The sequence below is a fragment of the Dromaius novaehollandiae genome, chromosome 24, assembly GCF_036370855.1.
Source record: "Dromaius novaehollandiae isolate bDroNov1 chromosome 24, bDroNov1.hap1, whole genome shotgun sequence".
Classification (NCBI taxonomy): domain Eukaryota; kingdom Metazoa; phylum Chordata; class Aves; order Casuariiformes; family Dromaiidae; genus Dromaius; species Dromaius novaehollandiae.
Genome location: NC_088121.1, coordinates 803,867 through 826,572, shown reverse-complemented (window position 1 = coordinate 826,572; position 22,706 = coordinate 803,867). Strand labels below are relative to the sequence as shown.

General features: G+C 45.1%; 1 protein-coding gene across 8 annotated transcripts in view; it reads left to right on the top strand.

Annotated features, from left to right (window-relative positions):
- Positions 1-22,706, top strand: part of CAMTA1 (calmodulin binding transcription activator 1) — a 435,941-nt gene that overhangs the window by 10,202 nt on the left and 403,033 nt on the right. The window contains exon 1 of one of the 8 annotated variants that reach the window (XM_064525336.1): positions 10,401-10,587. The exons of the other annotated variants lie outside the window; for them this stretch is intronic. Within the exon in view, the coding sequence (XP_064381406.1) occupies positions 10,563-10,587 (25 nt within the window). The 5' untranslated portion in view covers positions 10,401-10,562. Of the gene's footprint in view, positions 1-10,400; positions 10,588-22,706 lie in introns of those variants that run through there. 8 annotated transcript variants of the gene reach the window in all.

The following is a 22,706-nucleotide window of genomic DNA, read 5'->3' as shown; positions in this document are numbered from 1 at the left end:
GATACTGGAATTAGGGTGGCTTTTTTTTGTAGCCTTCCACTGGGTTTATCTGTTCATAAATAATGATGAAAAAAACCAGAAGTTCCTTATCATTGTGAATCTATAGCCTGACACAATCATGGTTGAGTCCTTTAAAGATCTGAGATAGCGACTTCAACATTAATGCTTTTTAACTTGAAACATGAGTGTTCTATTTTTTGTTAATGGTGTTTCCATGTGTCATATACACAAGTCATAAATAACAGGCATATATGGATTAAGACTTGGTTTGGTAGGTCTAGGACAGATTTTTGGGCAGTGGGCAGAGACTGGGTGGTGCTGTCATCAGAAGCTCTTTGGGAGCAGAATGACTTGGTTAAATTTGGCTTTGGCTTTGAATTTGCATGGCTTTGGACACCTTCTGCCTGCCTCTCTCTTTCTGTGCCTTTGTCAGTTTTCTCCTCCTTTGGTTCTCTTTCTTTTTCTTCTCTTACTCATTCTTCTGTTTTCAGTGCCTTAGGCTGACATTTTCATACCTGCGTGAGTAAAGTTTGGCTCCTAAATCCATATTTATTTGGTTAATATAGACAGCAGACTAACTTCAGAAGTGCTCTGTGTCCTGGAAAAGATATTTATTTAAAAGTAGGAACAGAAATTTAGGGCCATACCTTTAGGGATCTTGGACTTAAACATTTTGTTTGCTCATATGTTCTTACTATATTTGCTTTAACTGTCGCCAGAGATCTGATATCAAACTAACCTGAGGATTACAGTATCTTGTGCATGTTGAGAGAAAAGGCATTATGGAAGATGTCCTTTTCTTCTAGTGAGACTGGCTACCATATGGGTTTCCGTCCGTGCTGTGGGCTGGGATTCAGCGAGCCACGTTTGTCTAGCAGCATTTTCTGGCCGAGCCGAGCCAGGAGCTGTTCATTCACTGCCTCAGTCAGAGCCGGTTATGGACCAGCCTTGTACATGATAACTTTGCTTTGCTAATTTGTTTGTAGAATTTACGCTTTCTTCTCGCTTCTTAGGTGACAAAAGCGGTTGTGCATATTAGCAGGGGAGAGGGTTTGGGGAGTGGGGAAAAAACTTTCCCAGAGAGTAGCAGCCAGGCTGTGAGCTTGTTACAGGATGATGACAACTTCAGGAAAAAAAAATTGGGGGGTGTGTACCCTACTGAAGACTGAAATTATGACTGAAGCCACCATGGATGACAATTGTATTACCCCTTTAAACTACATAACTTGATTGTCTTAATATAAAAGAAGGCAAGGAGGAATGTTCTGAATATACTGTAGGAAATTGTCTATATTAAATCTAAACCAGCATTTATGAGCACTGTATATATCATCTGATTTTGCCAGAATTATGTAAACACGGGGGGTAAAAATTGTTAATGGAATCTGACTACCCAAATAAATCACAGCCTAATTATTCTTTTTTTTCTGGCTAAAATTAGAATTTGATATAATGGTCAATAGACATTTTCTTTAACTTTTGATGCATAATTTCTAATAGCTAATCCAGAAGAACTGAAGAAAGTTGCTGCAGAATTGCAAAAATAAATTATCTGAATTTTATGGTGACTTACTAATAAATCCCCTTAGTTGGAAGCTTTAATTTACCTCATATTTCAGTTTTTCCTCCTCTGACTGGCTTATGGGTGTATATTACAGCAAAATAATCGTTATTTTCTCAGTGCCACCAGCGTGCTTAGAACAAGTATGGTACACGAAAGCAAAGACAGAACTTGTCCCATTCAAGCAGAGAAATAAAGCCTTCTGCTGCGGACAGCAGAGGAGGAAACAGCTTGGCATGTGGCGGAGGCAGCGTGCCACAGTTTGTGGCATTGCAGGCTTTCTCAGCTGGCATCGCTGGCCTCGGCAAAATGCTACAAGTTGGCACCCGTTTAAGTCAGTTCTGAAGCTGCTTGAAGTTGTACCAGAACTGGAATAAATGGGACTCCAGATGTGCAAACCCCCAGTTTGGCCTCTTTGGTCTCAGTGCCAGTGTAGAGGAACAGATTTTATACCCTTGTTTTTAGTAAGCTGGTGAATACAGTGTTTAGTTTTGAGGCTACTGGCTTAAATTCCTATAAAGAAATAGTGAGGGTTTGCGCAGTGAAAACACCTTTCCTCCAGGGTCCCTTATAATGTTTTAGGCTCTGGAGTAATGGCTTGTTGCAGTCTGGTGTAAATTCCCTATGGCCAACAAAGCTTTACTAGAGATTAATTGAACGTAGTGCAATTGCTTGTACTTCTGAAGGAAATAAGTGGTCAAAGAATTGCCGAAGGAATGGGTAGAAGATTGTATCCAAACCCCCAAACATGGAAGATGCCCGAGTTTGTCCTTCTGCTAATGTAGTACACAGTTTCATCCAGTATAAGGGTAATCCAGTATTTTTAGTTCCTGGTAATTTATATTCTTCTCCAACTCCCACACATCATTTTAGGCAAGTCATTTGGATGGCAGAGCTCTAAATAGAGTATTTCTCTGGAAAACCTTTATGAAGAAATGCATGTTTTGGGATATTTACCTGTTTTTGATGAATTTGAGAATTGGCAATTATACCTCACAAATACAGTGAAATACTGTTAAGTAACAATGGACTTATGCATACACCTTGACTTGGTTAAGTCTGTTTTTTCTTTTTCCCCAGAAGAAACAGCTTTTGATTCTCTAGGTGGAGAGGGGAAAGGGCAAAAACATTTCATTTCTGTCATTGTGGGTTTTTTTTAAGGCATCTCTATTCACACTTTCGAGAGTATTTTTGTAAGAACATTTGGCATTCTGTAGTTTTAAAACACGGAGTAACTTTGTGCAAGCAGTTCAAAAGAAATGGAGTTTCCAACACTGTCGTTATTGCCATTAGAACTGTCTGAGTTGTTTTGCTTTTTTATGCTTGCCATAGCAACTGTGGATGTATAATTTGCTGAATATCCATAACAGGGTATTTGAATATACTCTTTAGAGTTTCACTGCTGCATATAACTAAGCATGTCAAATCATCACATTAACCCAATTAACCAAGTTAGCCCCACATCTCTCATGGAATGACAATAAAGAAGAGTTTAAGGGAACTTTTTCATACTTTGCCTCCCTCTAAAAAAAATCACTACAGCAACAGATTTTCAGTATATTACACCATTAAAAATTATTCATTGCTCAGACTGCAAAAACTCCTGGCACATCAGATTTCTTGTGACTTATCAGCTGGATGTAACTGTATGTTTCTGCCTAGAGAAAGGTAAGACCAAGTCAGGTTATCCTGTACTATACATGCACAATGTCTTTTGCAAATAGGTACCTGAATGTCTAATGCCTATTCGGCATAGGACTTTTAAACAGTGGGAAGCTGGGAAACTTGGAGAATACCAAAAATATTTAAATTCAGATGGTAACTTCTTATCATGTTATTGCAAAAGGAATTAAATGAAAATAGTTGAGACACTGCTGGTATGTTTAAGGAAAAAATCCATGTTCAGATTGCTTTTTTTGTGTTATGTAGATCACATTGTAATAACCTATACACTACTGTTAAAATTGTATATAGTTTCAGGTATATAAGATTCAGTTTATTAGGTCTTTTTTCTGCTTGAAAAGCTTATATTGAGGAAGGGAATGAGTTCATTAGCCGCATGTAGCGGAGTTCCACACTACTTCAAGAACCGCATTAAGAAGGCTTTATTCATTTTTAACCACCCAGATTCACGTTGCCTTTACAGGCCAGGAAGGCTCTAGAAAGCCAGACAGTGCTCCCGAAGATGCTTCATAGAGCCGGTTGCATTCCACTGTAGAAACAAGGCATGTTGCATGAATTTCTGGAAGTGGAGCTATTATGAACTAGTTAGGTGGAAGTTCTTCCTTCCCCAGACTGTAAAGGCTGAGAAAAGGCAGCTGGTGTCCTAAATAACCTTGTCAATCAGAGCACATGGACCTCATTACTGTAATGAGCCATAGAGGTATGTAAGGAACTACTTGAGCTTCAGTGGGAAGGAAGAGATGGACACTCTCGTGCACACATGTAGCTGATTTTGCATTCAAATATGTTTCTGGGTGATCTCAAGGTCTGACCCCATGTGGTGTGCCTTATGGTTATTTGCTCTCAAGAGTACGTAAGTGAATAATGCAGCAAGGGCTATGGCCGAAATAAATGTTTGTGCTTGTGTCCCCGAAAATAACTGAAAGGCTACTCTTGACAGTAGTTGCTGTCTGTATACTTGGGAGTGTCCTGGGTTCCAGCTTGGGTTTCAGCCATGAGCCCTGGGGTCTGCAAAACTGAATGTGAATGGATCTCTGACATTACTGTATTTGGCAAGTGGCAAAGTGAGAATCTAAGCAAGGAAACAAGTGTTCTTCCCAGCTAGAAGGTGATGTATTAGCTCTGCCGTTTCTCTTGTCCCCTTTTCACTACGCAGTCTTGCCTGAATTATCCAAGTGAAACCTAGCCCCTTCTTAAACACCGGTTTAACGCTAGCTTTGGGCAAGAAACTGGATGCAGCAGTAGATAAGCTGGTTCTGAGCAGACAGAGCTGGATAGGATTAGCGTGCTCAGGGTACTGCAGACTGTGCCCCTTGACTAATCCAGTTGCCCATTCTTGTTGAGGAAGAGAGAGCAAGGCAGGACTCTCCGTGGGAGGCAGACGCTGGCACCTGCTGCTCTCTGTGCAGCTCCGTATGGGTGCTGGAGCAGACGGAGTAGCTTGGCACCGCATGCTGGGACCTGCCAGAAATAAATACATGCTGAAAGTGCTCCTGGTGCTCCTACTCAGGTCTCCAAAAGTAACTGGGCCGTATGAGTAGTTCTCATCCCCAGAAAACAGATCACTGCCCTGATCAAGCAAGACTTGTCATTGCTCAGTGCTACCACAACAAATGTCTTTTTGAGTAGCCTTTTCAAAGTGCCACTCCAGTTAGAGTATGTTACCTGTAGTTTTGCTCATCAAATGTGAAAAAGCAACAGAGCGTGAATCTGTTGGATGGCACTTAACCAATTAAAACCCTTTTTTACATCAAAATCTGGTTTATGGGCAAAAAAGGAAGCACATTTTATATGTATATAAAGCCAAGACTTTACTGTTAGTACAACTGAAATCTTAAGAGTCTAATCATTATTAGTCCAGATCTAACTGTTACAGAAAAAGAAAATAATAGAATACTTCTGTACAGAAAAAAGTCTAATAATTTCCCTGTACTACATCATTATTTTCGAGCTGTAAATATCTCATTCTGCATAGAATAACTGCTTCTTACTGCTGTCTATGTGGAAGTATGGCTGTACCATGCAAAGATAAACAAAAGCAAAGCAAGCTAACCATACATCTGGTCAATTAGAGAAACTGCTGTCACAGCTAAACCAAGTAAACCGAAGCTGCAGGCCAGTCGAGAAAAATTCGGGAAGGGCAAGCTGACAGGCTTCGGTACGGAGGCCTTGCAAGTTCAGTACAAAGCTTACGGCCCGTTACTAGCAATGGCAATACCGTGTTGCAGGGCTGTGTGGTTATACCTGACGAAGCATACTGGAGCACAGCTGTATCTTGTGAGAAGGCGTCTGGCAGCTCGGGATGAGTCCGAAGTGGGATAGCCCTGTGAATCTTCAGATAAAGATGTCGCCCAAACATCTGATATTTGCATCAGGAATTGGTCTTGCAGCCTTAGCTATAGGGGATACCTATCTTAATCCAGTATTCTTTATCGCCATAGTGCAAGTAGTGAGGAGTAACAACTGTGTAGCTACCACATGTCTTTGTGAAATGTAAGGATCACCTCAGAAGAATATCCAAGGACAGACATAAATTCCCTGGAATTTATCGAGAAAATGATGGCTCTTTGCCATCCTGATAAGTACAAAAGTTTCCAGGGTTTCTTGAACAGCTGAAGGAAACAATTACCTTAGCTGGTCCTGTGGCTGCATTAGTATTTGTGTGTATTTACAGTACAAACCATGCTGTACTAGCTATATGACTGCTAGCAGTCAGTTTGTCATTCTGGAGCCTCTTCATCAATGTGCCTTTCACGGTTCATGAGATTAACAGTCACTGAAAATAGGAAAAAGGAATTTTCCTTTTTTTTGTCTTAGAAGAGACCCATCCCACCATACTCATCTTTCGTCTTGGCTCAGAAATTGCTTCCATCCTTAGCGAAAACATAAAGCCAACAGGTCTTTTTAAAGAAGTCCCATTCTCATGAGGATCTAGGCAAAAATATCCCTTTTGAGCGTTTAGTCGCACACATCAAAGGAAACAACTGTTTCAATCTTCATTTGCATTGTGCTGGCATTAGATGTGGTCCAGTTACACTGAGCTCTGCTTGAGAAGGCAGAAGTGCCAGTACTTTTCAAGCTTTGACAGAGATGAAGAGGAAACTCAGCCAGGCAAATAATATATCACTCTTCCAAGGCGCTTTCCATTTTTAAAAGGACAGAGCAATTTACTTTGTTTCTTGAGAGACTCTTTATAGCAAAAGCGCCTTGACATCCAGTTGTAAGAAGGCAGGCTAAGCATTGATCTCTTGACCACTTTGCTCTTAAAGCGAGGCTTAACTTGCAGTGAGCTCGGAATTGCAGCTGAACTGTGATTTTTGTTCTTGAGTGCTCAGAGGCAGCAGAAGTCTTCAGAAAATTGGATGCAGGTCCATGGAGATCCTTCTGCGCCAGAGGAGCAATGGGACAACCTTACCAGGTTGATCCGAACAACGCGCTGCTGTACCTTTGCTGCGAGACTGTAAAAGCTGATGGGTCCAACCTTGGTGCCGGGGAGGCTGTGGGCCACGTGAAGTACCTGCTGGCCTCTGTTTCCAGCCAGCTGGACGTTATGCTGGGGGACCAACTGATAAGCCAAAGCAACGACTGCTGCTCCTACCATGCCTTCCTCGAGCCGTTTCTCGATAGCGGCCGTGGCACGCTGTCCACGCGCTTCTCCGCGGGGCTGTTCCGCAAGGACGGGCCGGGCAGCACGAAGCAGTCACGCTGACGGTGTCGGTAATCGGGGTTTAGGCAGTGCTTGGCTCCGATGGCCCAGAGTGGGAGGATCAGGCTGTTGGGACCCTCCACAGCGATCTGTTCTTTCAAGATAAGCTTTTGCTGAATGGTGTGGATGTAAGCGTTAAGCTGACGCACAGCAAAGACAGCTTTTGTTTGATGAGCTCCCTGGCAGCGGGGTCTGCAAGCTGGTTGTTACCTATGCCTTGCTGTTCGTGAAGAAGGTGTGGGTGGCACCCAGGGTGTTTCGGACGTGCTGAGGCTTTAGTTACAGCCAGCGCTAAATACCCGGTGGACCTAGTGCTGAGATTCCTGTGATACACATCCTTAGTGAAAGCTTCCTCAGTTTCATTGCTCTGACAAGCAGAATTCATCAAATCGTTGATCACAACCATGTTTACTTTATTAGGGGGAAATAAACGGCTATTGCTAAGACTTTCGGGTGGATCCTTCACAAATTTGATAGAAGGATATTTACTGCTTATCAGCAGTTCCTGATATAATGGTTGCCAACATCTGTAACACCACATGACGTTCGCAAGCATATCGGAAAGCAAGTAGGAGACATTTTCCAAAGACTTTCTACAAAATAACTTTTTCTACAGTCGCTAGACCCTGCCCAAATAGCAGAGAAGGGATGCTTCCAGCCCATGATCAAAAGCTGTAGGGGGAGGCTTTAAAGTAAAAATATTTAGCCTGTGTACCCTTTTGCTACAGGTTGCCTTCTGTGTCTTCTGGGGGGCCTGCTTTCTGTTGCCTGCTTCTTGTTCCTGAGGATAGAGCGCTGCTCTATCACCGTCTTTTTAGGGTCGTTGCTGTCTGCATTTACGCCATAATCCAAAGATCCCTCAGTGCCTCAAGACTGATCTTTTCTCTTTTTGTTTCATTTAGAATGATACTTTTAACCTTTAAACAACACTTTCCTGCAGATTGCAAGTTGCCATAGGATTTGAGACCTGATGACACGCACTCGGTAGTGTGCTCATCCGGTGGCACCTCGCTCGTTAGCCACCGAGCAGGGGGTTCCGATTTCTGGGCAGCTCGCGGGTGTTATGGTGTGTGTTGTGAAAAAATGGGAGGAATAACCCCTGCGGCCCTAGATGCTCGATGCCTGGGGAAGGCTGCTTTAGTTTCAGGAGTAAAAAATTTAGGATCTGTGGAATGTGTACGCAGGCTGGGTACCTCTGTGCGTGTGATTTCACCGCCTTCCGTGATCAGTTGCACGTCCTTTTTTCCTTCAGAATCTGACTAACAACCAAGTCGCCATCACAGCCTTTGGCTTTGTGCCCCAGGAGAGCGCAGCCCCGAAACTTTGTGTCCCTGAACAGCTGAATAAGGTGCCCGAGGCATGTGTTCCCTTTAAACTCCTGTTCTCCTTCACTTTTTCTTTCTGTCCCTTCTTCTTCTTCATCCTGAGGTGCCTCTCATGTTAACTCGGTGGAAAAGAGTTATTTGGGACACGTGTCCCGGTTTCCGGCACACATTCCATGTCATAGGAAACGCAGCGCTGCCCTGCTGCTGGGCTTTTGATCACGGGCACGAGGCACTGCGTGCTAGTGTGTGTTACAGAGCTGTTTGCATCACGCTCAGCACTTCCAGCCTTTCCATGTGTGATGCTTTTTCGTGTAGGCCTTGCACTCCTCACATAAAATCATAGCCAAAAAATCAATTTGTTTTTAATAGCCACAGCCGTGTGCCTCTGTAAACGTCCCCTAGATCTGCCCAGCAGCCTGCAGCTAGGGCACCTTATTCTCATCCCCACGTTACCTGCACGACTGCGAGAAAAGTAGAGCCAGCAATGATATGTGATTGTGATGGTCCGTGATTGCACCACGTATGACAGGGCTCACAGAAGTTTCTTGCCCCAAATACCTTCCTGACATCCTTAGCGCCATGATAATGTTCATCGTCTAGAAGGAGGGAGCAGGTCTTGGGATAGCTAAGACTGTGATTTGGCTTAAAAATCCCCCAACCCTTTTTCCCCTCAAAGAGGATGACACATATATTAACATGTAGCATGTCTGCTTGATTCATAAGAAATTCAGCTGTTCAGTTTTAATTGAAGAATAGTGCATCCAAAAATCTTCTTTGATTAATAAACATACATTAGGCCATCTGTGAATTTGAAAGAGCAAACTGGGGATTATAAGAGATGGGACTGTAAATACGACAGATTGGTTAATGATTTCATGTGGCTGCGTCTTCTGATGGGCACAGCACTGGTGCTGCTTTGTCTCTGCTATATTAACTCAGATCCGGCTTTCAGGAAATAAAAGATGCAACAAGTTAGTTTCCAGTCTTAAAAGCTTTTCTGGGCATTTCAGGTTTGATGTATTTTAACGCGCTGTAGTAAATGCCGGGTGGAAATTGCAGGAACAGTGAAACTTTTTTATTGAAGATTGATCGCTAGCCTACTCATTTCGGATTGAAGTAATTGGGAACCATAAACTAGGAATGCTGCATAAGTGGGAGAGCCGCATGTGAAATATGAATCGGCCTCATTAGATTATATGGATTAATTAAAGTAGCTGTGCAGGTTACTAATGGGGAAGAACAGCTTCGTTCCGCCGCGCTGTGGAAGAGGAGCGCGAGGTCCCGCGGACGCGCCGCGCTCCGCCAAGGGCGCCGAGGCGGCCGCTCCGCCCGCGCCTGCCCCTGCCCCTGCCCCTGCCCCTGCCGCGGCCCGGGCGCTCCCCGGGGCGGCCGGACACCCGCTCCGCCGACGCTGGGGGCGGCCCGGGCCGGGGAGGGCGCCGCGGCCCAAGGGCGGCTCGGGCACCCGCGCTGCGGCTCGGCTCGGCTCAGCGCGCCCCGGGGGGGGGGGGGGGGGGCGGGTGTCCCGCCTCCCGTCGGCTGCAGCCGGGGGGCGCCGCCGAGCGCAGCGGGGGCCGCGGCCGCGCTCGTCCTGCGCGACCGGGGCCGGGGTGGGGGCGGGGGCGGGCGGCGGGCGGGGCGGGCGCGCGGATTGGCGGCGGCGCCGCCCGCCGCGCCAATGGGCGCCTTTGTTTAGGGTTACAGGGCGAGGAGGGGGCGTGCGCCGGCGGCGGCCGCCCGCAGCCAATGGACAGGGCGCGGGGCCCTGTCACGGGCTGGCGCCCGGCGCCCCCTCCCCATTGGCCGCTCGCGCCGTCGCTCTCCCCGCTGCCGCTCCTGGTTGGCCGGCTACGCCGTCACAGCCGTGCGTCAGTCGGCGCGTCCCGCTTCCTCTTCGGCGCGGTTGGCTCCGGCAGCCGTCAGTAGCGCGGCGCCGCTTCCTGACGGGCTGCTGCGGCCGTCAGTAAGGCTCTGCCTCCCGCCCTCCTCGCCGTGGCCGCGCGGCCGCTGAGTGGCTGCGGCGCGCGTCAGTGAAGCGCCTCCGCGCGCCGATTGGCGGGGCGCGCTGTCAGTAGCGCCCATCCCCTCTGGGCTCCCGCCCCCCGGCGGCGGCGATTGGCTGGGGCGCGTGTCAGTGCGGCGGCTCCCCCAATGGGCGGCGCGGGGGGTGCGCCGTGCGCGCGGTGTGGCCGGCCCGGCGGCGGCGGCGGCGGCAGCGGGAGGAGGCGGCGCGCGCCTGGGTCCCGGTCGCGAGGAGGCGGAGGAGGATGTGGCGCGCGGAGGGGAAATGGCTGCCGAAAACAAGCCGGAAGGTGAGCGCGCCGCCGGGCCGCGTCCGCGCCGCGCCGCGCCGCCGGGCCCGGGCCCGCCCGCCGCCGCCGCCGCCCCCCGCCCCGGCCCCGCGGGCCCGCGCCGGGGCGGTGGCGCCGGGCCGCGCGGCGCGAAGCTGGGCGGCGTCGGGCGCCCCCGCGGGGCCGGGGCGGGCCGGGGGGCGGCAGGAGGGCCATGTGCGGCGGGCAGGCCGCGTGGCGCGGGGCCGCGGCGCCCCGGGCCGCCCGGGCGCGCCGCCCGCCGGCACGCCTCCCGCCGCCCGCCGGCACGTGCCCGCCGGCCGCCGCCGAGGCGCCCGGGCTCCGGCCGCCGGGCCGGGCCCGCCGCTGCCTGCCCGCGCCGGGCCTGCGCCCCCCGCCGCGCCGCGCCGCCCCCGGGCCGGGCCGGGCCTGCCGCGGCGCGAGCGCCCCCTCCACCCCCCCCCCCCCCCGCGGCGGCGCACGTGCCCCGCGGCCGCGCGCCTGTCACGAGCTGCGCCGGCCTCAGCCGCGCCGCCGCGGCCCTGCGCCGGGCGCCGAGCGGGGGCGCCGCCCGGCTCCGCTCCGCTCCGCTCCGCGCCGGGGGCGGCGGAGCCCCGCGGCGGCGCCCGGCCCGGGGACGGCGCCTCCCGCTGCCGGCGGCCGCGCGCCCGCCCCGTGCCCGCGCCGCGGCGCTCGGGGGCGGCGGGGCCGGGCCCGGCGGGGCGGCGACCCCCGGCGGCGGCGGGCGGCTCCGGGCGCGGAGCGGGGCGGCCCGCGGGGGCGCCGCCACTGCGGGAGGGATCCCGGCGGCGGGGCCGCGCCGAGCGCCGGCGCCCGGCGGAAAGTTGGTGGCGGTGCGGAGCGCGGCGGGGCCGCGGCCGCCCGCGGCGGGGCCGTCTGCGGCGCGCTCCCGCAAGGGGGTGGTGATGCACCGTCCGTGGAGCTGCCCTGGAAACGCCGCCTTTTTTTTGGTACCCCGCTTTTGCGGATGGAGGTGGAGTATTTGCGCTTCAACTTAATAAGACCCTCTAAAACATTGGTTGGCTAAAATCTTTGCAGCTTAACGTACTTTTTTCCTTCTTTCGGGTGTTATTTATCCTTTAAGCGGTGTTTTCCACAATGTTAAAATTTGCGTGGCCGTATGTGCTTGCCGGGGTCTCTGTTCTGAGTCCTGAAGTTTGTTGTTTTTCCACCTGTGTTCATCCAAAATTTGGAGATTCCGACTGCGAAGTTACTAGACTTCATACGATTGCATGTAGGATTTCCAGTGGTAACGGTAGGTACCAAAACATAAATGCTCTTGCCTAAGAAAGGGAAGAGAGCGGATAGTAAATAAAATCTACGTAGTCAGTTTCCTTGGGGCGCTTGTGTTTTTCTTACCGAAGTTTGTCAAAAACAATCCCGTAGGAAATATTTACCCGTGGCTTGTAAATGGCCAACAATTCCTGACTCCCAAACGTTGCTCGCCAAAACCGTTTGTTGTTGCGTTGTGGGAGGTATCAGCTGGCTTTGCGTGGATGGCAAAAAATAATGCCTCGAGGGGAGTATCGTTAGCGATGCTGTTGTAACGCGGTGGTGACTGGTGGGAGAGGGCGAGTTGGGGCTCGCGGCGCTGGCAGCCCTTCAAGTACGGGTTTGTGTTGTGGAACAAAACTGGTTACTTGTGTCAGGGCCTCCATTTTATAGGGGTGTGAGGAGAGAGAGATGCTTTACATCACGCAGCTGATGAGTTGCATTACTAAAACTTACCTAACTTTAGTTATACCTCATAAATTTATCTAATTTTAGTTATACCTTAAATCCCTTTTTTTTTTAAATCTGGCTAATAGGAAATTTCTCCGTGTTCGCTATGACAAATGTCGACAGCTCTAAATATTCCTTACTTGCTCACTTTTAACCCATTTGCACTTTTTACCTGGAAAACTTCTTCTTAAGGTCAAGTGGTCATTATTCCACCTCTTTCTGTGAGTTTTCTTGCTTAAAGTGTTCTGGGGATGTTTCTGTGTTTCTTATAACTTAGCAGGCGTAAGTCAAGTCCTTTGCGGTCATGGCTGCCTTTGTTTTACTTTTTGGGTGGACCTCGTCCAGCATGCTGAAATCTCAGTGCTCTCCAAAAATATAAATTTTAAATAACCGTGGTGAGTGCGAGTGTGTTGTCAGCTTCATCTTCTGTTAATGCTCCTGGAGTCCGTCTTTGCTGTGGTTTGGAAGATACTGGGCTTCAATCTCTTCTTGTTTGTGCTGCAGTAAATGATTAAGTCCGCTGAAGTAGCAAAATGCCAACTGGGTCAAACTGGTGTAAATGAGAAGACAATGAGATTGTATTTTGACTTTATAGTTCAAACTGCTCAGTTTCAAGTTCTTTGGTTCATTGATAAAACTTTTGTCCCCCAAGTGCGCCCTGATTTGTTTTTCTTTTGAGGCTTTTTGTGCTGCTGTACAATGACGTTTTTCTATATAAAACATAGCTTTTACGGTTGGTCTTACACAACCGAAGCCATGGCTTTAAAGATTCGTGCAGATTAGTACTCCTTCGCTTTCAAGATAATTTGGTTTTATGCTCATATTTTAATGCAACTTCTATCATGTTTCATATGGATAACTAATATTTTGTGGGCTGCTGAAGTGTTTTTTTTAATTTTTTTGAGGATGGGTCAGCAGTTGCTATCATAATGTAATGATGTGTAAGGGCTCTTGGAAAAATTGACTTTTATGTCCAATGTTTGAGTGTCTAAAGTCTGATGTTGTAAATAAGTATTTTAGCTAGTTATTAATAGTTGATTCACTTAGTTATACCTGTGTAGAGCCCAGGCAGTATCGTCTAGGTGGGAGAGAAAAGTCCTCCGTAATCCAGCTCATCACCAGTTCTGTTTTTTTCATAGTAAATTCACACTGTGTTTCCCCAAGTTGACCTAGTTCTGTAATATATTTTCAAGGAATCAAGATATAAACCATTCATTCCTTAAGCTTAAACTTCACCTGACAAAAACTTAAGTTGGAGTAGCTTTAAAGCATGACCCAACACAAGTGTTTCGACAGTAGCACTGATGCTGGAGGAAGGAACGCGAGTCGCCTGACGTTCCTTGCTTTGACCCTTAAAACTTTGGGTTTTAAATGACAGCGGATGAGTTGCATGAAAAAACAGTGCTTCTATTAGAGGAGAAATCCATTTCTCTACCACCAAAGTGGTGCAGTAAAAACATCTTGTGAACAGCTCTGAAAATACAAAGCTCTGGAGACCATTCCAGCCTTTGAGTTTCCCTGTCGGGCTTCGACCAGAGGTCCTTGTGCCTGGCCAGCAGTAGAGGTGTTGTCACGGGGTAGCACGTAGACGTTAGACTGGCTTCTTGTCTGCTGACTGTCAGATTTCCGTGTCTCTGGAAGCTTGGGCGAGCTCCCTCTTCCCCGCTCTCGTTAGGCAGGACAGCGTTGGGCTTGGGGCCTGAGCAGCCCCTTTGCCCATCCTTGCGCTCGTGGTTTCGTGGCTTTCTGTCGCCTCTCTGGTGTCTCTGAGCTTGCGTAGCGGGGGCTGAACCTGGGAGGTGTCAGCTTGGCACTTGCAGTGGGTCTGAAAACTTCGTGGGAAGTCACTTCTTAAAAATTAGAGCAGAGAATCTTTCCTTTTTCTGTGCATTCCAGTGCATGGGTGTCTGAAACCGATGGATTTAAAATGCAGCGGAATAGCGCCCGTGTACTTAAACTGTGCAGCCAGCTCAGGAGCTGCCAGTCTTGTTTGTTGTACCCCGACTGGTGCATTTTATGCCTGTTAATTCAGGCAAGGTCAGTGGATGGGAAAGTCACATTAGGCTGAATTTTTCCTAGCAACTCCCACGCTGTGATGTGGAAGAACTGAAGCAAAAGGTATTTTACAAAAACATTTAGGACAGTCAAAGGGTCACTTGAGTTTTGACACGCTTACGATTCAAGCTAATAGGTACATTACAAGATGAAAAAGATGTACTGAGGCATTGAGTCAGTAGTGATGTAAATATTTGGGTAGAGATATGTGAGATGCATGGATTTTTTCTGTCAGTTTGACGTTTTTTGATTGATGTACCGGGGAGCAGTTTCCTGGGGTACTGGAACTTTTGTAGAGAACTCTGCATTTTTGTACTTGGAGTATCAGCTGCAGCCCTGTTTCATCAGCTGAATTGTATTAAATCGGCCCTAACTGTAAATTAGTATCAGTTAAATTGGGACTGCTGTGTTGGCTGTAACTTTTCATTGAGGGTGGTGGTGTCAGAACCGCGGTGGGTGTTCGCGGTGCCCGACCCAACGCTGAACGTGGTACGAAAGCGTGTGTTCCTGGGTTTTTTTGTTGGTTTAGATTTTTTTTTAAGCTTTCCGATAATGGTCTTCATTAATACCTCACCAAGTGCTAAACAAAATAAATTTGGTTGCCTTGATCATAACTGTCGTGATCAACTACAGGTAATTATTTCTATGCTTGCTGGCCGTGGTGGGAACTAAACTAAACTGAGGGTTGTGAACTTCACAGAAATGCACCCTTCCTAGAGCTGTTTTGGTTATAACGCTTTCGTTTATTTTTTAATAGAGTGGAATGCGAGACTTCATCCGGGTTAGCCGGGGAGCTGGCTCTATCTGCCACTTTATCGTGGCTTGTCTGGGCAGGTTTCCATCTTCCACAAACCTGCGTTTTCCTCAAAGGGTACTGGGGAAATGGTAGCGAGTTGGCAACTGACGGTTTCGTTACTGATACTGATCGATGAGGAAGCTGTAACTCCAAATGTTATTGAATGCTCAGAAGCTGTTTTGGAAACATACCTTTAAAAACCAAAACACTCTCGATTTCAATGTTAAACTGCAAATATTTACTTCCCTCTGTGAAAATGTTACATAACATTCAGTTACTTAAACAAATCTTATCCTGCTGCGTGATGGGTTGTGGATTTTGTGAGGATTGTGCTTCGTTCCCTGGGCTGCTCTCTTTTCCTTTTTTGTAAAATCTGACTGTCACTGTGAAGAAGCGGTTTGACGCTCAGCTTAGTGCACTGTTTCCCTCAGAATTTTTGCTGAATTTCAGCAGTTGGAATTTTACCAGAATTTCTGTTGTCAAAGGTAGAAAGTGAACTGCCTTCTGCACAAGTTGTTAAACGCGCACAGAGGTCAGTAAGCAACGTATTTGTGCAGTTGGAGAAAACGCACTTGCTTCACTTTTTCCAAACAATAGGAACTACATATGTTCTTGAGGACTGAGTTTTTGTTGAGTGGTTTTTGTACTGTAGGTTTAACTGTTCCATGCATAAGATTTCTGAAGTAAGACATGGGCCTTTTTTAAAGTTTCAAATTCTTAAAATCTAATTCCTCATCTCTCTTGTTTTTTAACGGTCTTGCCAAACATGTTTGCTCTACTTTTTTTGGTTCGCTTATTTCTTTATTTTAAAGCTACTGCTATATGAAGGTCCCCTAGGGATGGTGTAACTCCTGATTCATTTCCCAAATCAGGAAACGGTAAAATGATTACGTACAAGTAAGGTTAAAATAAAAATGAATTTATTCTTTCAAAACTTGATGATAAACTTATGTTATTTTATGTATTTCTAGATGGTTCTTTTCAAACGAGCAGTGTTTTACAGATCTGCATTGAAAAAGGTATAAGTTACTGAAGGAGGAGACGAAGAAGGAAAGGGAAAAAGCTATCCTAATTCTCTGTCCAGGCAGTCTTCAAAACGAGTATTGAAATGTGACCTTCCTTTTTTAGTGTCCCCTCTGTGTCTGCTTCAATAAACCAAATATATCTACAGGGAGAAAAACTTTCCATGGAGCGAAATGAGGCTAGTAGAGTGCATTGTGGAGTACTGTGCCTAGTTAATTAAAATGCAGTGCTTCCAGCAGCTTCTTGCATTTTCAGTGTTTCCTGTTCTTCCAGTTCCTTACCTAAGTAATTTTTCTTCTTAATTTTTCCCTCGCTTTGTGTCTCGTTTTCATCTTTTTCTTCTCTAGCTTCCTTCGTTCCCTTCAATGTTGGAGTGTGTTTAACCTAAGTTTTAAATCCAGTGGGGTTTAAAAGGCAAATATGCCCTTGGGTGCTGGCTCGCTCTGATGACAGCTCCGGTTTTGGGAGCGCGGCACCTGTCCTGTGCCCGAGGCCGTGCTCGAGGTGCTGCTTGCCAGGCAGCTCGGGCTGTGCCGAGGAGCAGGTATGGCGCCGGGGGAGCCAGCGCTGTGCTTGATACTGGGATTGGAGAGCTCCGTTCCGATGCAGCATTGCAGTACTCAAGTTGGTAGGGTTTTTGCAACTTTGCATGCTCCTTTACCATCTCTCCACACTTTGCTACAATTACAGGAATTAATTTCACTAGGTTTAGTCGGTATTTTGGGACTCTTAGAAAATTTCTGTCATACCAGTGTTGAGAAGGTTTGCAGTATTGAAAATTAATGTGCTTTATTTTTGTTATGTTTGCAGTGTTTGATTAATAATATCCACCTATCACTGCATTATTAAGGCATTTGTAATGATAAGTAAGCTATCATGTTTAACTCTTAATTTTTTTATAAATCTCTTTCATCTGTGTCTTTTTCTTTTTTTTTTATTTTTCTTCCAGCTATCATCTTATTATTCAACAATATTTAGAAGAACTTTCTACCTGCAGTGCATTCTAGGGCTTTTGGAGAAAATAGGAAGTAGCTAGCTTGTGGAAATTTCCAGGGGTGCACAGTGCTTCTGAACTTCGGTAATATACTGGGCACAGGATAAATAGGGGTTAATAGCACACGCGCAGTGGTTACAGCACTCCTGATTCCCAAATGTTGTAGGTTGCTTTTGTAAGTTCTTTTTGTCGAAACAAAGAAGTACCAGTACCTTTTGGGTTATTACTTCAGAAGAGCGTTTGGTTATCTGTCCTTCATTAGGTCAAAGTTGATGTGCAGTTGAGTTGGAAGAGGTAGTATTAGCCCACTCGCAAGCTGGTTAGTTGTAGTGAAAACTAAAGAGGGAAAGAAGGAATTGGTGGCACCTCTAAAGCAAATGTATGTTAGCCGCAGTGAGCATTGGTCTGCTCATCCTAATGTCACTTTTAAAAGTGACAGAGTGGAACTCATATGGGAACATACTTTCGGGATTTTAAATATATGATCTGCAGGGAAAAATTAGTGATGCAAAAGTAGCTACGCAGTTTCTGTACTCCTGAAGTTTGTTTTTGAAGCCAAGTTATATTTGTGCATCTTCTGTATCTAAGCAAATTCTCACTTGTCTTTTACGTTTAGCAGGATGCTTAAAAAAAAAAAACCCTGCTAAAACAGGATAACAAAAGAGAAACCTGTGAAATAGAGGTAGTCATTTTTGCTGGTTTAGGAAGTGTACTTCTAAGTGTGATAATAAAGCTGCCTATTTCCAAGAAAGTATTTCCAAGAAAGAAATAGCTAACTGTGTAAATCTGACCTTCTCAACCAGTGAGTAGGTTTTCATTAAGAAATATCCAGTTGTTTATTAGCCTGTGGTAGATCTGTGCTCTAAAATTTTACCGTGGCAGTATAATACCATTTTACTTGTAGCAGTCTCCAGTAGCATAGATTTCAGACTGCAACCGTCAAATGTTAGCAAAAAGAACCAAAACCTTTGCTGAGGAACTGTATGGGACCTGCTTGAAATTTTGAAAATAACGTACAGTACTTGCTCTTTCAAACGGCAGATGAGCTTATTTGGGAGAAATGAAAGCTAGCAGCACATGCTACAACATGTTTTTCCAGATACTGTCCTTTTATGCATAGGTAGTGGCAATAATGGATGATACTACTCAAATCTGCTTTATAAGTTTGAGTTTGGTGTAGGAGGAAAAAAGCGGTTTTCTTCTAGGGAAGATGTGTCTTTAAGCATCATGTGCATCTTGCAGCATCTAAAGCATACATTTTGCAAAATATAAAGAGTACGATGATTTCTCTTAACATAAATGTTTTGACAATAGTTTTAACTTATTTGAACATTCAGAATTGCCAGTAATACTTTGCAATAGCAGTCTACTTATTAAAGTGTGAAAATCCATAAATGAAGTCTTTGCCCTTTGTCCTACAGCTTGTTGCCAGTTATTTTACGTGAAGTCATTCTATCGGCATCTATCTAGTCTTGTCTTTTATTGTTAACTGTAGTAGAAAAAACAAAGCAGGTGCGTCTGTTTTAGCTCAGGGATGGTGCCTGTTTTATTGGGAAAGTTGTGCTGTTGCGCAGTGGTTAATAGCTGTTCTACGGAGAAACTAAGGCACATTCATACGTGGCAGTTACGCCTGAAAGGAGAAAACTTGTAGTTAGAATTGTGCTATCACCGGTTCCCCCAAACACACCATTTGCAGTTTTACATATATAACAGCTGTATTGTTTAAATTGAATTCAGTTACAAAATGTCAGGAAACTTTCTGCTATATGAAATGGATAAATAGCTTATAAATAGGACACAATTGCTGGGGAGAACCTGGAAGATAAAATGCAGCAGATTTTTAGCTATATTTTTGTTACAGTTTTAGAATTGTCTGTAGGGCTTGTCATAGTAACAAAGTATTCATCAAAAATATTTTAAGAAATTAGGTTAGATTAAATAACATAGTAGAGAAAAATATTTATTAATCATCCTTGATACTATTATTTGTATTAAGTCTTCCTGATGCTTTTTGGCTTTCCTCATCCCTCCTTCCCCCCAGAGCAGTTACAGTTGTGCTGTTTTGCGTGTCCTCTTCTCCCCTCCTTGCTCCTACTTCATATTTCTTTACCTTTGCCAATATCGTTTTGTTTTTCCCCCCACGGTTCCCCCTCCTTCTCTGGTGCCCAGGTACTTGGCCGTGGGGCAGCGCGGTGACAGTGCTCTGCCCGTTACGAGTGTCTTTGCTCGACGAGCTCTTGACCCAAAGGCTGGGACTCAGGGAGGCCTGGCTATCGCCGCGCTGGAAAACTGCAGTGGGTTATCCGCAGGTTTAGAAAGATGTTATCTTAGTTATACTCAATTGATATTTAGAAATCTGTCTTTGTTGCCAAGAGATTTACAAATGTCATCATCCAAATATTTCTGGAAAACAGACCAAAAAGCTGTTGATTTTGATTATACTGCTATTTATTTACTGATCCAAAGTACTAGGAACAAAGTTTAGCTATTGGAAATAGTATGCCAGAGTGTTTCAGATATTTGGATGAAGGGATAATTCTTCACATTTAATTCTGCCAGATTGAATGTATTGATTTTGTTGGTGTTCAGAAATCCGCAAGTGAAAATGTAGACAGAATGTAGGACTTAAAAGGGACTTTATGTCTCTGTATCTGTCTCCCAGGACGTAGCAGATCCAGATGGATACATGGGAAATAATAACGTGAAAAATATGATACTAATTTTCTTTGAACTAAATATAAATGTTAACTTTTTGTCTATTTCCTTATATAAAATCTCTCAAAGTGAAGAGTCAGAAGTTGCTTGTAATTTGCTCCCAAAGGGGGAGAGTTTCAGGAATGCCGACAGAATAGAGAAACACAGATCTGAAAGATGGCGGGATTTATGCTTTTGCTTTGGGTATTGATGTTATCACTACTGAGTTTTCTTAAATAAACCATGCTTTCGTTATCTGACTTGTGAAGAGGAATGCTGTATCGCTTAAGTCAATACTTCATTGCATCGATGACTGCATGACTTCAAGCCGCTTACATTTACTCTGTTTGTATAAGTGCCACTTATGCGCTGTGTTTACTTGGTTCTATTTATTAAGAAGCTGTATGATAAACGATGTTTTTGAATATCTTGATGCCCTCCCGCTCCATTTAAGTAGCTAATAGTTACATTATAATTTTAACTGTTATATATGTCAGTACCTGTTTGTAACATTTAAACACCTTTTACCTCTTGTGAGGTAGCTCAGAAAATGGCCCACCCTGAGCTGCTACTTGATAATAATGGCTTTATAAAACTTGTTTGTGGCTTTATAAGCTTATTCTTTGTTTATATACAACGTAGAACTGTCTGCAAATCAGCAGTTGATCAACAGCCATTCAGCCATTTCTGTATTGTCCAATTACATACGATACTGATTAACTGTGGTAGTTAAATTGTCTGGAGTCCTAGGTCCACCTTCTGGATCACGGCAAATTTAAGAACCAGTTAAAAAAGGGGGGGAGGGTTGTTTGGAGAGGGAGGGTAGGACTGCAAACTCGCTGTGATTTGGTGTTGTGTGCTTTAAAGTTTTATGGCTCATGTTGCATCCCTCGGGGGGATAAAGTGCAAGGAGCATGAACGAAACCGTAAAATTACAAAGGGTTTATAGTGTATAATTAATACAGAACTTTCTGTGAACTTTGTGATAGTTATACTTAATTTCACCTGAGTGTTTGTTTCACTAATAAATACTTCCTGAAGATGGCTAATGGAACTTAAATACTCACGTTTTCATATTGAATCATAACAAGATACATTGTAGGCTGCTTTATTTTAGTATATAGTTTCCTTATTGTAGTTTTCAAAATTGGCTGTTCGTGCCTTGGGAATCTTTTTTGAACTGTGGCCAGGTTTACACTAAAAAAACCCCCTGTCGATACAGCTTTACTGGCAAATCCTCCTTGTGTAAGTGCAGCTTTGCTTGCAAAAGCACTTTTTATTGACACTAGAAGGGTTTGCAGATCACAATGTCATAAGTCACACCCATAGCAAAAATAATACTAGCGAAAAAGTTCAAGTACAAATCTGGCCTGGATTTGCACAGTAAGCTCAAATAAGCATTGTGAAATTGCAACTTTTTTTTAACTGCAGAGGAAAATTTAGTCCCAAATAAATGTAAAATATTCCCTCTGGAATGTACTGGTGCTCTCTGAGTCAGGCATGAATACTGAATAGTATTGATTCATATTTCTCTAACTTTATCAGAAGACTATGTGGTAGATGAGTGGATAAATCAGGTAGATGAGTGGGTGAATCAGACTAGAAATGAGATTTGTGTTCCAGATTACAGGACAACCACTTTTTTTGCTTCATCTCCCTAAAGGCTTACGTATGTTAATTAAAAGGATTGAGATTATTTGTGAGGAACATGAGCAGCAAAGCAATAATATTTCAGCTGGAGGATTTTGAATCCTTGGTAGCTGGTCTGTATATAGTGATGCCAGATCCTGTGCGATGCTTTGAGATCTACTGACGCCACTTTACGAAGAAGGGAGTTGAATCACGAGAATGGAAGTCCAGGAGAGACCAAGGTCATCCACGAACACCAGTGCTGCAGCTGGGAGGACAGTCCTCATCTTTTGTGCCCAGCTTTGGCTGTTAATCTAGATCGGTTTTCTTCTGCCGTGAAATACGGATGTGACAAAAATAGTGGATTAGTATTGTTCCTGACGCAAAATAAAGAAGAAAATGGAATAGGTAGTAGGTATGCACGTGTGTATGACGTTCTCTTATATTTTATCAGAAGAATGTCTGAGCGAGTAGGACATACAGTGGCGCATCTTTACGTTCAAAGCCCAAGTCATTAAGTGTGGTAGAAGGGCACAGGAGAACCGTTTTCAGAGTTAGGATTTTCGTGAATGATTCCACAACACTGGATGGTGAAGCAAGTTTTAAAGCAAATGTGTATGTGTCACTTTCTTGTTTAATCTTCATAGCTAGTTGGCCAATTTTGTCATTTTGAAAGGTCAAATCTGTTTTAGAGATCATGGAATTTAGCATTCACTTAGTGTCACATGGTTATCGTGCGTCATCCTGGCTATACAGCTAGAGGATTCGCTAATGAAAAGCCTGAGTGATCAAGGAAAGCGACAATAACTGTTATCCGTGTTGGGGATTTTTTGGAACGAAGAAGTATCATTACTAAATGCAGAAAAGTGAAGCGTTAAACATTTATTTTTGCTTTATTGTGAGAGTAGGCCACAAGATACAGTCATATTACAGGACGATGCGAAGCATCTTCCGTTGCTGTAGTAATGCAAAGATTCAAAATACTAACAGTATGAGTTAGAAAGTTGAAAGTCAGCAGGTTCTGATAACTTGTACCAAAACTCTTTTAACGGATCTGTCCTTAGGCAGTTTCTGGATTATTAATACTGATAATTGATGACAGTGAACAAAAGTTAATAAAATGAGCTGAATAATTATGGGTCTGCCGGCCTTGCAAAACAGTGGAATGAATGATAGAGGACTCGACTGATATGGAGGTAAAGTAAT